Source organism: Rhea americana, unplaced genomic scaffold (genome assembly GCF_003343005.1).
Source record: "Rhea americana isolate MKP2758 unplaced genomic scaffold, rheAme1 scaffold_59, whole genome shotgun sequence".
NCBI classification, from domain to species: Eukaryota; Metazoa; Chordata; class Aves; order Rheiformes; family Rheidae; genus Rhea; species Rhea americana.
In genome coordinates, this window is record NW_028186745.1 from 1,374,723 (window position 1) to 1,390,132 (window position 15,410).

The 15,410-nt window shown below is 35.9% G+C and overlaps 1 protein-coding gene across 3 annotated transcripts in view; it reads left to right on the top strand.

The window, feature by feature from the left end:
- The window catches only part of CFAP47 (cilia and flagella associated protein 47), a 363,351-nt gene that overhangs the window by 202,327 nt on the left and 145,614 nt on the right, over positions 1 to 15,410 (top strand). For all 3 annotated transcript variants that reach the window (XM_085319423.1, XM_085319426.1, XM_085319424.1), the window contains exon 50: positions 7,116 to 7,253. In XM_085319423.1, the coding sequence (XP_085175549.1) occupies positions 7,116 to 7,253 (138 nt within the window). The remainder of the gene's footprint in view (positions 1 to 7,115; positions 7,254 to 15,410) is intronic.

The window sequence follows — 15,410 nt, forward strand, 5'->3', positions numbered from 1 at the left end:
TTTGAAGGGAGACGGGGCCAATTCTCTACCGTGCCCCCCGGCACAGTGCTTACTTTAATCACTACATTAAGAAGTCATGTTCATTCTTTCTCCAGCACAGACCTATTTTAATTATAKCACAGAAAACTGTGTACGTTCTAATCATTCAGCTGTTGCAGAAGGAGAGGGAGAAGCGGAGGGAAGAAAGGCCACTGTCGCAGTTTTGAAAAGTGGCAGCAGATTTTGCTGTCTGATGTTGGGCATAATACAAACCTAACCACCAGCTGTCTTGTCTCAGGTAGCATTGGTTAGAAGCGCTTGGTTTGTGGCTTCAGATAGCTCTGAAGTCAGTCTGCTTCCTACTGTACAAGTCTGGGAAGTCTTATATGTGCCCCAAAGCAGAAGTTTCATCTAGGGACGTTTAGTGTCAAATCTGAGGAATGTTTGAATTTTGGGCACTTGTAGGATTATTAAGCAGCCAAGGTGGAATTCGAGGACCATAGCTTGGATGTAGATAACTCAAGTAGGAATCAATTAGTACTTGGGAATCTTAGTCCTTTATAGGTCCAGGATGCCACAGGTGAAGTATAATTCAAACATCCACAGAGAAATGTACTTTTCATTCAGTATAAATGTGTTTGGAGAGGAAGATCTAGGGGATCTCATGTTGAATTATGAGGATAAAAAACAATGATGAAAAGATATCCACAGAGTGATATTTGTTTGTGAGGAAAACAAATCAACTATTTAGATACCTAACAGAAGGCTCTGTCAGTGTTGAGGGACAACCTGAAGTTTAGAACTACCGAACTTGTAAGTATTTGACTTTGTAGTCATGTTCTTTTTCTAATACTATTTTTGTAATTTTAAAATAAATTACATATTTTTATACTTGATAAAAGGGCTTTACCATATAAACTGACCAAATTACTGACCAAATGGTTTGCATTTTTCCTTTACATTCAAGGTCCTTTTTGCTGCAAAATTATATAGCCTCAAAATTGTATTTCTTTTGCATTCTTTCTATCAATTTTAAAATTATTAAACTAAAATGGGCCCAGTTCTTTTCAAAAGTCCATTTGGAAGAATTCCAATAGAAGACTATTATTATATGCTTCCRTTGACTTGTAGCTGTATGATAGCTTTAACATAGAAATAATAGCAAATAAACTTTTCACACAAGATTCTGACTCCAGATAAATTCTTCAGCCAATGTATTTTCTAAGTAATGAGCAACTTCCTTTAGATTTGATAAAGCATCTTCTGCATATTACTTTATCTTTTATCAACCTCATATTTCTGCTTTCCACATCCAGAATAGCCCAAAACTCATAGTATTTGTTTAAAAAATACCWAACCATGTAGTAAGTGTCCTTTTACATACAAAAATTAACGAGCTTATGGAAAGGAGCTTTCTAATTTTATATTCCACCTTTTTTATTTTTGAAGTMTATCTGTGTTATAGGTACAAGTACTGTATTAGGCAGTACTTTTCTATGCTACCTGGAGCTTTTGAAACTTAAATTGAGAAGAACAATAGATATTACAGGCTGTGCCACATCAGCAAATCTTTAATAAGAAGCAGACATCTTTAATAAGGTAATGATGAGGATGCCAGTATATTCTGATCTATGAGTTTAATAAATTTGTTTATTTAACAGGATTTCCCTTCAACTCTTGTGTATCATTTGATTAAAAAAATACTACCCATTTGTTTCTATTTGCCAGAATTACGTAAATTAATCTGCTAATATCTTTTTTTAACTTCAATGGGACTATAAAATTGCATATATGAGTAGGCCTGTAGCTTCTCTTAGCCATTGCTGTATTTCAAGTACCTGTAGGTATCTTGCTTTAAGTACTCTCTCCTTAGTTCAGACAKCCTTACAAATTGAGATCAGTTCATCTGTAATAGAGACAAAGCTGGAAGGATCTTCTGTTTGCTTGATTGCAGTGAGTGTCTCTGGCATACCTTTGCTGTTGGACCACTGCAACTGGCTGCTGCATTTGTACACACCTCCACCTGGCCAGGTAGTCCCCAGCATAATGATACCACCTCTTCCAAGGCAATAATCGCCCTGTTCTGCAGGTCAATAGTAGGCACCATCTGAATGTTGCCATCTTACCTGGTGCTTGTTTGGAGAAACCTGTTTTTATGGTATGTTAAGTCTTTATCTCATGCCCACTCTATCTGAGATCCTTGTCTGCTAAACTAGGCATTTATCTGCACAGGAACAGTCTGCATAAATGCATATTCCATGCCCTTTCATAACATGATTTGATCATCAAGAGCGTTAAGATAGTGAGAATTACAAATAAAGCAACTTTCTTTGCTTTATTAAATGCCACCAAATGATATCTGACAGGATTTCCCTCTTGCAGAATAGGATTTTCCTGCTCTGTATGAGTCTTAGAAGTTACTCTGTTTCCTCTTCAYATAGGGAGCAATTCATCTATTCCTAGTATACTAGCAAGAAGTAGGATTTACAGAGCAGTTTAGAACTTTCATATATTTTCACTGAAGTTTTTCCAATGCAAAATAGATCATAAAGATAATGTATTGTAACCCACAGTAAATATATTTTTTGTCAGTAGAAAAATTGGCCAAAGCTATAGCTTACATAAATTATAATCGTTTTAAATTTATCTTTTCTTTGGAACTTCTCTCGGATTACTATATGATGAATTATTGATTTGTAGGCCATTATATCAGGAAAAAAGACAACCTCCCTCCACCAAGACCTATACTCATTAAGAGCATGTTGGTATATTTAAACCACAGGCCAAACGTTTCCAAAAACTTTTCAGATTTGTGTGGTGATWCAGTGGGTACTGTACCTCTGTGATGTAAGTGTAGTGTTTTTCGTTTTTGAGTGAATGCTTTTCAAAATTAYCAGATATGATATTTTCAATCATATTGTCATATATTATATATGACACAAAAGTCAGAACCTATCAACAGAAAGSAAAACCCCAGTGATTTGTGAATGAATTATCATGTATCAGTTGCTTTGCAGCATCAGGATGGTAATAAGAGATATTATATCCTTTCCTAAAGGCAGTAAAAGCAACTGTGGGTTCTGTAGCCCATTCACAGACATTTAGAACAGGCAAACTGGTAACTTGTGGTTCCATGGTCCTTCATATTTCAAAGCTTTTACTTAACAGAGAAGCCAAATTTAGAAGATCTCTATGAAAAACTGTAAGAATGCTTACTTTTTAGATAATTTATGTCTATCATTTTTGATGTAGTCTTTATGTCTCCCAATGTCTTCTTTTATTACCTGGGAGGATGTTTAGTGTTTGTAAATTATTCTTCATTATATAAAACTATTTCTCCTTTCCTGCAAAATATCTTTTGATCAGATTTTCTTGAAGCCCATATTTGAATAAATTCATACATTTGAGTATCAACAAATTCATATATTTGTGTATCTTAATCTCTGTATAATGTAATAGTGGTAGGATCTCACTGTTACCTCCTAAACCAGGAGAACATTCTGCTTAGAATAGAAGTTTACTTGCTAGGAAAACATTCAATCTTAATTTAAAACTCAAGTGAAGCAGAGCTTACCATTTACCATTTAACCTCACTGATAAGGATTTTGCATGAAAATTTTGAATAGCTTTAAGCCAGTAATAGATACTTTGGTACCCATGAATATGATGAAGCACAACTTATGAATATTTTAAGACTGAGCAGATGAACTCATTTTAAAAATGTATGCCAACTGTAGTAAAACTGATTATTCTTTTATTGAAATACTTTGACAGATTTAATAGAGTGCTTTGCAGAAGTCTAAGTACATTATATAAATTCAGGTACCTTTATCAATCAAGATTTTAACTTCAATATTATTAATTCTGTTTGTCTGAGATCTGTTTTCCATAAAGAAAGCGAACACAGTGTCAGCAATTATTATAAAATTYGTTAGTGATTTTTTGGTTATGTGATTATTGGATTATCAGCACAGTGGTTTATCATGTTCAGTGGTTTGCAGTTACTAYGTTTCTCCAATATCTCTTGAAATGTTCTTTAGCATTAGCAATTTACAATGTTCTGCAACTTTTCAAGCAGTTGGAGGTCTGCTGCAAATAAATATTACCTATATTTATTAAGTTAAGTTCTTAAGCCAATTTCAATGTTTTTGAAAGAACATTTAATATAGAGCTATAAATGTTAGTTTGCTTTACCATCCCCCAACTCACTGATGAGAAAAAGCTTTTGAACTGTGCATGTGCTCTCTTACTCAGTCTCTCACATACACAGGCATGCAGACACAAACTCCCACAAAATACAGTATTCCAAAATGCAGACAATTGGTAAAGAAAACACTCCATTGCACTGCAAGAAAAGATGATAAGGAGAATTTAATTAAACTTTAAAAWGAAATGAAATGTAAAACATTCTCTACTGAAAAGAGGCTATAGAATCTATGAATTTAATACTTTCCAGCATTTGCTCATGTATTTTTAATCAATTTTATAATTATTTTATTTTCTTCTTTTTGYTTATTTGCTTATAGTTGTTGACATCTCTCAAGTATATTTATGATAAGGATGGTATTTAAAATTAATAGTATTTCTCTTGCACTTATTCTGCTCTATAATATTGTTTTGCAATAGACCAAAATTATACAATTATATATTGTGGTATAAAATCAGATTAATTACTTGTTATTTATCCTAAGATCCATTAACTACTAGTGCCATCGAAATATCTTCTCCTACATCAATATTTATACATATGGAGCATTTTCTCCAAACTTTATTTGCCTGAGCTTTCCATAATGACTCTATTTTTTGTTATATATATATATATATATATATATATATATATATATATATATGCATCCACTTTGGCTCTGAATATATTTCTTTTGATATTCAATATTTTCTTGAAATTGCATAGCTCTTGCTTATTAAAATGCCAATTCTGGCTTATCTACTGTGATTAATTTTAGGAATTTGTAAAAAATTCATATTTAAAGTGGATTTTTATTATTAGGAACCTATAGATCTTATTAGCAGAGAAGGAAGATCTTAGAGTCTAATATTTTTTAATTTAAAAAATGTCATTCCTTCCTCTGGATTTAAATACATGTCTACTTCCATTTTTATTTTTTTCAGTTTTGGCTCATTATAGTTCTACTACCCAGTAGTTGTCTCACAGGAAAAAAAGAGACATTGGCAGAGTGAAAATGATAAAACCTTGCTTTCCCGTAAAGTTTCAGTGTAATCCTTTCTGGCAGAAGTAGTGTGTCAGTATTTGCCATGTCAAAATTGCCATCTAATGTAGCTGCTATAGTGCATATCATGAAAAATGTTGCCTTTTTAAGGCTGGATTCTGACTTCTTGGTAGCATTTGACTTCAGTTTTCTTTTCTCTCTGTTTCCTTTTAAGAGAGTAACATGCTTCTAGTATAATAATATTAACAAAAGTATAACCACGGCTTATTAAAGTTTCCTGAAGTGAAATGAAAATATGGAAGGTTTAAAGCAGGAATACATCCTTCTGCAGAAGTGTGTCATTAAGGGAAGAAAGCTACGGCTCAAGGGCTGTAAATAGCACTGTTGTGTACAGGTGTGTGTATAGGAAGCTGGGTTAATCCCTGGCTGGTAAAGCATCAGCAGCTTCCTGAGCCAGTGAGCTGGGTGGTACCAGCTCTTCTCACGGTGACTCCCTTTCCCWGGGTCCCTCTGCCCCTTCCTTGGCTTCCCCAGGGCTTGGCCGCTTCCCTCTTGACTTTTCCTACCATCTGTAGCTCAGGCCACATGTTATTGCCTTACTTTTGCATGTGGGTGAACGGGTGCCCAGGTACTACTTCTGCCCCTGGAACGCATCTATGCTCTTTTGGCAACGTGTTCTGCAACGCCTCCGGGTCCCCTCACAGTACAGCGAGGAGGAGCATGTTGTAGGTAGTTGCCTCAGAAAGAGCATGAAAATGCAGTAGCTCCCTGAATTTCCCTTAGCTAGTCCTTCTAGTAAGGTGTTAAATTCAACCAGCCAGGGAGCAGGGCACATCATGTCACAGTGTGACCTCTTACCACCAGTCTATTTCATGCAAAGCATGAGAAACAAAAAATGCTGTTAAATGTAGGTAAGCTTTTGAGGAGAACAAATATAAATTTTCATCAAATTATTATGGGACTTGGATATAATTATATTAATTCTCCATTTTCTGTTAAGAAAATTCCACTATGAATATTTTTCCCAAACCCTGAATAAGATGCAGTTACATAGGTTCCTTTGGGGAGAACATTTCGCATAGATCTTAAGATCTCAAATGCAAAAATTCTTACTGTGTAATATCATAAGTTTCCTCCTCAATRACTTTTTCATCATATGTATGAGGCAACTTATATTTATTTCAGCCTTGAAATTCTCCAGAATGTATTGAAATGTTGAGTGACAGTGATTTAGAGAAAATAGTAATGATGTGTAGTAATGACAAGAAGTTGTGTTAGTTAAAAGTTCTTAGTCAGAGGCACATAATGTAAGAAACAAAACYTGTTTATTTCAAGCTGCTATTTCAAATTATCTAGAAAGACATTAGAAGCTATTTTTATGCTATACTGTTACTATATTTTCTAATCAAATAGGAGTGAGCATTTTTAGTTGAAGATGACATTTTTTGCTCCCTATTTTACAATATCTGTGTGTATTTTRTCTTCACTAAATACTTTATTACAACTTCTATACAATACACAAAAGATATGACAAGAATATTTTAAATACTGCATTTATTGTAGCAGTAGAATAAAATTTACTGTGATTTAAAAAGAATAATGGAAACAATCAAGACTATACAYAGAAAATTACACTTGAAAGAAGGAATTCTCATCCATATTTGATAATCTTTGAAAAGTGAGTTTACCTACATTTCTTATCCTTGATCTTTAGTTCAGATAAGTAGAATCACCCTTCTTTGGGGAAAAAATGGTTAATTTCCTTGAATTCATTCAAGATATTTTTTATTACCACAATTTATAATTGGAGGGCTGGCACCTGGAGTTCAGGTTTTACTTCATTTTTTTATTAGTTTGGAGCTCAGGAAATATTCGTGTGAGTCTGGCAGACTGTTCTGTAAAGCTAATGCCCCGGTTAATATAACATCTGGTGTCTATTTGTTTTAGGCATAATTTCATTTGTTGCTGAAGATGAAGACCAACAGCAGTCTCAACATAACAGCTCACCGGAGAAGACAGATGGTGAACAGGCCCCTCAGAAACTGTCGGCAGAGACAGCACAAACTGTTGATGCAGCAAGCATGGGTATGTTTATAATTATGGATAATTTCATTATCAGTTTGTATAAACTTATATCATTATGTATTTTAAAATGAAATATATATTTTTTGTGCCAAGTCACATGCCTGTGAGCAATGTGAACTCAAATGTTTAATGCATGTGTATACAGAAGATCTCCTTTGCTGATTTTTGAAAAGAAAAAGTGGATTTTTAAGCTTAACTTGCGTTTCGTTTTTCTCCTTCCTGCAACACTGACACCAAAATTTCTAGGTCTTTTTTGTAAGATATGGATATTTTTSATGAGGGGCAACATTTGTTAAATGCTTTATTTTAAAAATTTTCAGTAATATTAAATGTGCTAATGTCAAAGCCAACAGTTTCTGGAATTTACATCACTCCAAGTATATAGAGTAAACCTTCTTTTTAAGTGTCAGTTKTAGGGGCTTCTCTGGTCATTTACAGTAAAAGCTTGCATTCTTGGTATCTACAGGGTATTAGGCATAGAAGAGAATGTTCTAAGAAGCAGAACGTGTTGGTATTGTATGTGTACTTGCATGGGAATAATAGAATATGAAGGATTGCCTCAAAAATTCTTGACAAGCAGTAGATACTTGTGAACAAGAAAGATGCCTTTTTCATTGTAAAATATTGATTTATGGTTGTAGAAACTTTGGACTGAAAAGATAAAACTTCTCATGCTTCATCTTATTAGTCAATTTTGTGCTTTCAAAATTTCAAWTGTTTTCAGGGGTTTCCTTATCCAAAGTAAAAACTTCATAATTTCCAGGCTGAATGTATTGAGTCAATATTCTCCATCAATTTAAGTAGCAGTTCTGTCCTCTCTGAGCTTTTGTTTTACAGAGCTAATCAAGCTGCCTTTTTTGTAAGATAGGTTTTTCATTAACCTACTTGTACCAGTAGTTCTTCTCTACAGATTTTTAAGTKTGAGTTCATTTTTTATTATTGCATATTTTATACTGAAATGCAAGGATACTTTAACCTTATTCTCAACTGATTGCATTCTTGAATCTTCTTTACTTAAAAAAGACATTTAAATAATCTGTTAAGAAAATTCTACTGATTGCTTTCATCTAGCTGATTTGTAAGTGTTAGCCCCTACAGTTTTAGTGGTGCTCTCAAGTTGCACAATCTATATAGAATAGCTGGTTACTTTCAGATTGTCATCTCTCTCAATAGTTTGTTATAAATAGTTGCTGGAAATTTGTTGAGATTTTTAAATATTCCAGAGGAACATTTAAGTGATTACAAACATGGACTCCGAACTGTTTTCTTGTTTTTTGTTTTTCTATTTTTATTTTTTAAGCTAATTTCTCATTTTTCTTCTTCTTCTTCTTTTTTTTTTTTTTTGGCAAGTAAAGCTTTGCCTTTAAAATTCTGCTTCTTATGATTTTAGTACATAATTTGGAATGTTTTTTAATTATTGAGCATTATGTTATATGGTCAAAGCACAAGGAAAGTCAACAGCAGAAGTTCTTTTTAATCTGAAAAAGGTGTTGCTGTAATCAACATCTAGTTTTTAGCTCTTAATGGGAAGTGCTTGCAACTGGAGAGGATCTCTTTGCCTTTAAAAYTGTAATTTCACTGTAGCAGAATTTATCTAGTTTTAAATATGTAGASAACCAGAGAAAGATTAGCTATCCCATCTCTAATGTAAGTGGTCTCAAGAATTTACAATCRATATAGACAAGAGAACAGCTCAGAGAAGTGACTGTCCCTGATAATACAGTCAGTAGTTAATGTTCAGAATAGTAAAAAACACTTTTTCTTTATTCTCAGTTCAGCTGAATTCAATGAAATTACATTGTTTCTCTGTTTACCACATTCATTACCACGTTACCACATTCCTGCTTAACCAATCTGATAGCCTTCTATGATGGAATGACTGGCTGGGTAGATGAGAGCAGAGCAGTGGACATTGTGTMCCTTGACTTCAGCAAGGCTTTTGACRCTSTCTCCCATAACATCCTCCTACATAAGCTCAGGAAGTGAGGGTTATACAAGTGAACGGTGAGGTGGATTGAGAACTGGCTGAAAGGCAGAGCTCAGAGGGTTGTCATCAGTGGCGTGGAGTCTAGTTGRAGGCCTGTGGTTAGTGGCGTCCCCCAGGGCTCAGCACTGGGTACCATCCTGTTCAACTTCTTCATCAGTGACCTGGATTTAGGGGACAGAGTGCCTCCTCAGCAAGTTTGCTGATGATACCAAGCCGGGAATAGTGGCTGGACACACCAGAGGGCTGTGCTGCCATTCAGAGAGACCTGGACAGGCTGGAGAGTTGGGCAGAGAGGAACCTCCTGAGGTTCAACAAGGGCAAGGGCAGAGTCCTGCACGTAGGGAAAAATAACGCTAGGCACCAGGACAAGCTGGGGGCTGACCCTCTGGAGAGCAGCTCTGCAGAGAAGGACCTGGGAGTGATGGTGGATGACAGATTGACCATGAGCCAGTAAAGTGCCCTTGTGGCCAGGAAGGCCAATGGTATCCTGGGGTGCATTAGAAAGACTGTTGTCAGCAGGTGGAGGGAGGTGATCCTGCCCCTCTACTCAGCCCTGGGGAGGCCTCATCTCAAGTACTGTGTCCAGTTCTGGGCTCCCCAGGACAAGAGAGACACAGAGCTACTGCAGAGAGTCCAGCGTAGGGCTACGAAGATGATCACAGGGCTGCAGCACCTGCCCTAGGAGGAACGGCTGCGAGAGCTGGGCCTCTTCAGCCTGCGGAAGAGAAGACTGAGGGGGGATCTTATCAATGTGTATAAGTATCTGAAGGGAGGGTGTCAAGGGCACGGGGACAAACTCTTTTCAGTTGTCCCATCTGGCAGAACAAGAGGCAATGGGCAGAAAATGAAGCACAGGAAGTTCTGCCTGAATGTGAGGGGGAATTTCTTCCCTGTGAGAGTGACAGAGCACTGGACCAGGTTGCCCAGAGAGGTTGTGGAGTCTTCTTCTCTGGAGATATTTGAAGCCTGCTTGGATGCAACCCTGTCTGACATGCTCTAGGTGACCCTGCTGAGCAGGGAGGTTGGACTAGATGATCWCCAGAGGTCCCTTCCAACCTTACTGATTCTATGATTCTATGATTCTGGTTTGCTAAATATTAATTGTGAGCTTTGAAACGCCTTTTTTACACAGCTCMGACTTCTAGCATACTTCACTTTGTGGTATATAGTGCATTTCTTTTTAAAAGCTATATTTAAATTTAGCAAAAGATAGTGAATGTTTTCCATGATTATGTAGCTATTAYACAAATTCAGATCTTTTATAGTCCATTATTTCATGCAAACTAACAGTTGTTAGTGCTATATGAGTTTAAAATACAAAAGGACTAGAAAGGAAAGAGAAAGAAAAATGTAGCAGTCCTGGGCATTGCAAAATGTTGCTTTCAGATGAAGACTGAAAATAGTAAAAAAGAAAGCGAAGTGACCAGTAAACTTAACTTTTTTTGATAAGGCTTATGTTATAGATAAGACTGTTGTAAAGTGGTAGGGTTATAAGAGAAAAACAGAAAGGAAGTAATTATTTGATGAACTGAAGAACAGGGAAGTTGAGAGGATCTCTGGAAATATTAAACAGAGGATTTTCAAAGCCCAGGAAAAAATCTTGGAACCAAATTAAAAAATAAATGTAAAATGAATTATACGAATACAGTACAAATTCAGTTCTCCTGTGTGATATTTTCAAAGGAAACACTAGTAGTGTTGAAGAGTAGTGTTTTTCTAAATGCTGGCATCAAGAGAGCTAGAAATTGRACAAAGTCCTTAAGAAGGCAGTTACAAGGAAATCATACAATCACTGTTTAACATTCATTGCTTTTGAAAGTTCAAGAACATTTACTCATGTTCCCATCTTACAACTAGTTCTTTTTATTTGAATTTTTGTGTACAGCAAAGTAGAAGGAGATGACATTCAAAGTCTCGCAGTGAATCAATAGAATTTCACAGAAGAAGGATTTTAAGAGATTAAATCAAGGTGATTAATGCAGATAATGCAGTAGAGGTGGGAATTAGTAGATTTCAAGATATTAAGAGGAATTAATCATAAAAGAAATATCAAGAGTGATACTGGAGATAATCTTGAAATCTTTAGTGAACAGGGAAAGCAAGGAGATGGTCATGAATTTAATTATGCCAATATTGTCCAAGCTAAACATTTCTGCTTATGAGATATTCAGCATTGCATAGTTAAGAATTATCAATGCAATACTAGTATTAACTGTCATTGACAGTAGCTAAAGGAGAAAGTTAAGTAAGTGGATTTTTTAGTACTATCCCGTATCACTGATGATATGAAGGACATTTTTCTTAGGTACAAAATTCAAAATAAATGTTATTTCACTATTTGTCTTTATTGTTAGTGGTAAGCCTTTTGCTCAGTTTGGTTTCCWTTAAATAATGTGAGACTGCCTAATCAACTTATGAATCTGAGATGTATTTCTATGTATTTCTTAAATTTGTTGGGGGATGATCAGTCTAGTAGCTTGCTGAGAAGGGCCAGGTAATCAAGTCCAGCTCAGCTCCTTTTTTCTCTGGACATTAGTTTACATCGATGCAATCACTACAGAGCACTGGTCCCTCTGGTTATTCCCCTTTGTAAATAGAGAAATCTGCACAGCTTCATATATGGCTACCTCAAGTTACTATATCTTATCTTTCAGTTGTCATCCTTTGCTATCATTGTGCTACTGTTGTTATAGCTTAGACTTATTGTAACCTATGTGCTTCTAGTAAATTGTACTAACTGAGGTCTCAGGACTACTAACAATATTTAGGACTTYGTTAGGACTACCTTCTAAAGTGGACTTAAAGTAGACATAAAATGGCTCTTCCCTAAAAGGATATTGCTTAATAAYGTACTTAATTTTGTTCTTCAGTATAGAGGATATACCATTGTCATGCCCATATCCTAGGAAAGGTTAGCTTTCATCTCACCTTTAAATCAACTCACTACATCTAGTCTTTTCACAAAACACCATCCTTCATCACAACTATTCATTTGTTTAAACATCGGTGACTTTTACAACTGGGGAAAATACCTGCTGAAAATGACTAAATAGAGATGGAAGGTACCAGTAGTCATGGTTGGAGGATCTGGTGTATGCTGAGACATGGTTTAATTTTTCTATTTCTTKGCCTCTACATATTTGTAGAGCAAGCTGTGTGGAATTCTGACTTCGAAACTTAATAATAAAATGTGTGAAGTAATTWCTATTTAAGCTAGTTATTTCTGAGATGTATGTTTCTGTAATAACTATATATCTTACTAAGGTTACATTAGAAATAAATATGAGAGGTACTGAATGCTCTATTGATGATTAAAGGGAATTAAGGGGTATTCTTCCTGATACATAAGGGGTATTTTTCCTGATACATAACTTTTTTTTTGGTTTATATTCCATATTCACTAGTAATTAAAATTTTAGTATCTCTTTCATAGTAAACTTGTTTGGGAATTTCTTCTCTTTATGGTTATCTTTATATTAGCTTTCTTTATGAAGATCTTACCTCTTTTTTGACAAGTTATTTTAACATTTTCTCAAGAGGCTATATTTACATTGGTGGAAAACAAAACATTGAATCAATCAAACAGTTGTTACGGATTATAAAAACTTTGTCCCTCTTGTCTCCCTTACTCTTTTAAGAATTGGATCRATACAAGCCACAGAACTCAGAGTCCTCCAAAGAAAATTCCTGGTTATTTGTTTTTCAAAGTAAAACTGATTTTTACAGTAATCTATCRGTATTTCTTGGAGGAAGAAATCTTGGGGAAAGTATCTTGACAACAGTCAGATTTCAAACCAAGTAGAATGATACCTAATGGAAACATAAACTCTTTGCTATAATACAATATTTGGTTATCCTGGGCTTGTGTAAAAGAATCAGTTCTTGAGGGTAGATGTAGTAATTTTTACACATTCTTTCATGAACACAGTAGTGATTAAAGAAGAAACTGTTTGCTCACCATTGTAAGCCTTTTTAAATCCAGCTCTGATCCCTTCTTACCTCTCCAGTCTCCTCCAAAGTTTGGTCTTCCCTTTTCTTGGAGGCCTCTCTTTCCATTGCTTCTGCTTCTTTGGTCTGCTTCCACTGATTCTAATGTACTTAGGTTTTTATACACACATKTKCMWWTGYWWTCTCTAAACAATACATGAAATTCAGAATTCAGTTTTCTATAAAACTGCTCTACCAATAAACCTCAATGACATTTTCTAGGCAGACAGATTGAAGATTTCTCTGAACTCATCCCAAAGAAAAACTAACAGCTTCTGAGCTGTATCAGAARCAGTTTTCTTCTACACCTATAATGTTGCTGTAGTTTTTCCTAAAAATGAATTACATTCTATGGCTGATCACACTAGAATGACTGATAGATATTTCCAAGGCTTAGTTCRGTGTAAAATACAGGATTTCTTAACTATAGGGTACTCACTGCTAGTAGAATACAAACCACTTCCATGGATGGCTTGCATTTGACCAGATACGTCACGCACTAAGATGTGCATCTCAGAGCTGAGAATCCCCATGGCTATTGTTGCTGATCTGTGGGAACAGAAAATAGTGGACTTCTGATGTACAGAAAAGTAATATCCAGCCTTTGGTCTTGGCAGAGGCCAAAACAAGTGTGAGGTGTTCCATAGCTGAAAAAGGTTAGAAAAAATCATTAGTGATATGCAAACTATGTACTCCAAACATTTTTGACTTGCTATGATTCAATGAAAATTATTTCTTTTAAGCATGCTAGAAACTACTACCCTGTTACAGGCATCTAATCATTCAGTATCCTGCTCGGGTACATATACACAAACACACACATGTGCACACACACACACACACACACACACACATCTCTCTCTGTATATTTAGCATTTTTTCTTAAATTACATTGTGGGTATGACTGTAGAAAAGGAAGATAATTTCCAGAATTATTTTCATATATTCTTTTGGACTGTTCTTCCCAACAACCTTCATTATGCTCTCATAAAAAAAAAGCTAATGATTCTTTAGTTTATTCATGATTTTTTTCTTCAGATGTAGTTAAAAAAAAAGACAGTTCTAGTGCCTGAAGTGAAAACCACTGATAGAGAAATCCTTATGAGAAATCTTCTTTCTTTGCTRCCTTATATCAGGAAAAATCAAAAACATCTGTATCACTGATGTAGTGATAGTGGCCTTCCCCTTTGTTAAATGACGTAGGTTTTCGGTTCTTTCCAAAATACTTTTCTGTCTTCTGAGAGAAGAGCTCTTAGGCTTTGCTCTCGTGGGAGAAAAAGGTTGACCAAGGCTTGCTAAGGCTGAAAGTAGGAGGCACCTGGTCTGTCTTGTTATGTCACCTTAGATACTCCTGTATTCTAAAAATGCATATATTCTCATATACTAAAACCATAGGCAAATGCTAGCCATTTTAAATGGAGAATTGTTTCATAGAATGACCAAAAGTCATGAAGCTTCATGTGCTTGTAAAATTTCCTTACAGGAGAAGAAATCAGTGTGCTGCTACTGAGTCCATGGTACCTAGTGTAGTGGTTATCACATCTGCTTTACATGCTGAAGGTCCTGGGTTCAAACCCCGGTGGAACCAGCACTAGGAAATCTTTGGGAGGTTGGACTAGATGATCTCCAGAGGTCCCTTTCAACCTTACTGATTCTGTGATGACCTACTGAAGGTGCAGGTTGTGGGAGGTGCTGGTCAAGGCAGCTTTGCTTCTGCTTTGCAAGGCCAGCTCAGCCTTACTTAGGAGTTTGATCCAGCAGCTGCTCCGTAAAGGAGAGATAGGAGTGCCGAGCTGGTGCAGTTGCCGCAGTATCTGGAAATTGCACTGCTCCTGCAAATCACCCCTCGCGCCCCCCTCCCCCCCGACTGTCTCAGGCTTTAGCCTGAGTCTCAGGCGAGTGTCAGTGCAAAGCTGGCACTTAAGCAACAGCACGTAATATTCCTGCCCTTGGTGATTCCTCGCGGAGCCCTACAGATGCAGTCTGTTTGTTTGTACAGAGGAAAGCTGCATGAGGCTTTTTTGTCTTATTCCGGCTGCCCTAAGCATTGCGTTTATCAAAAGATTACATTTCCTGTTGTGTTCTTCTTACAGAACACATTTCCATTTGTATGCAGTTGCCAAGTTTTTGAATTTCTTTATACTTGAAAGGTACATCGAAAGACATACTGCTTGGGAATCTGC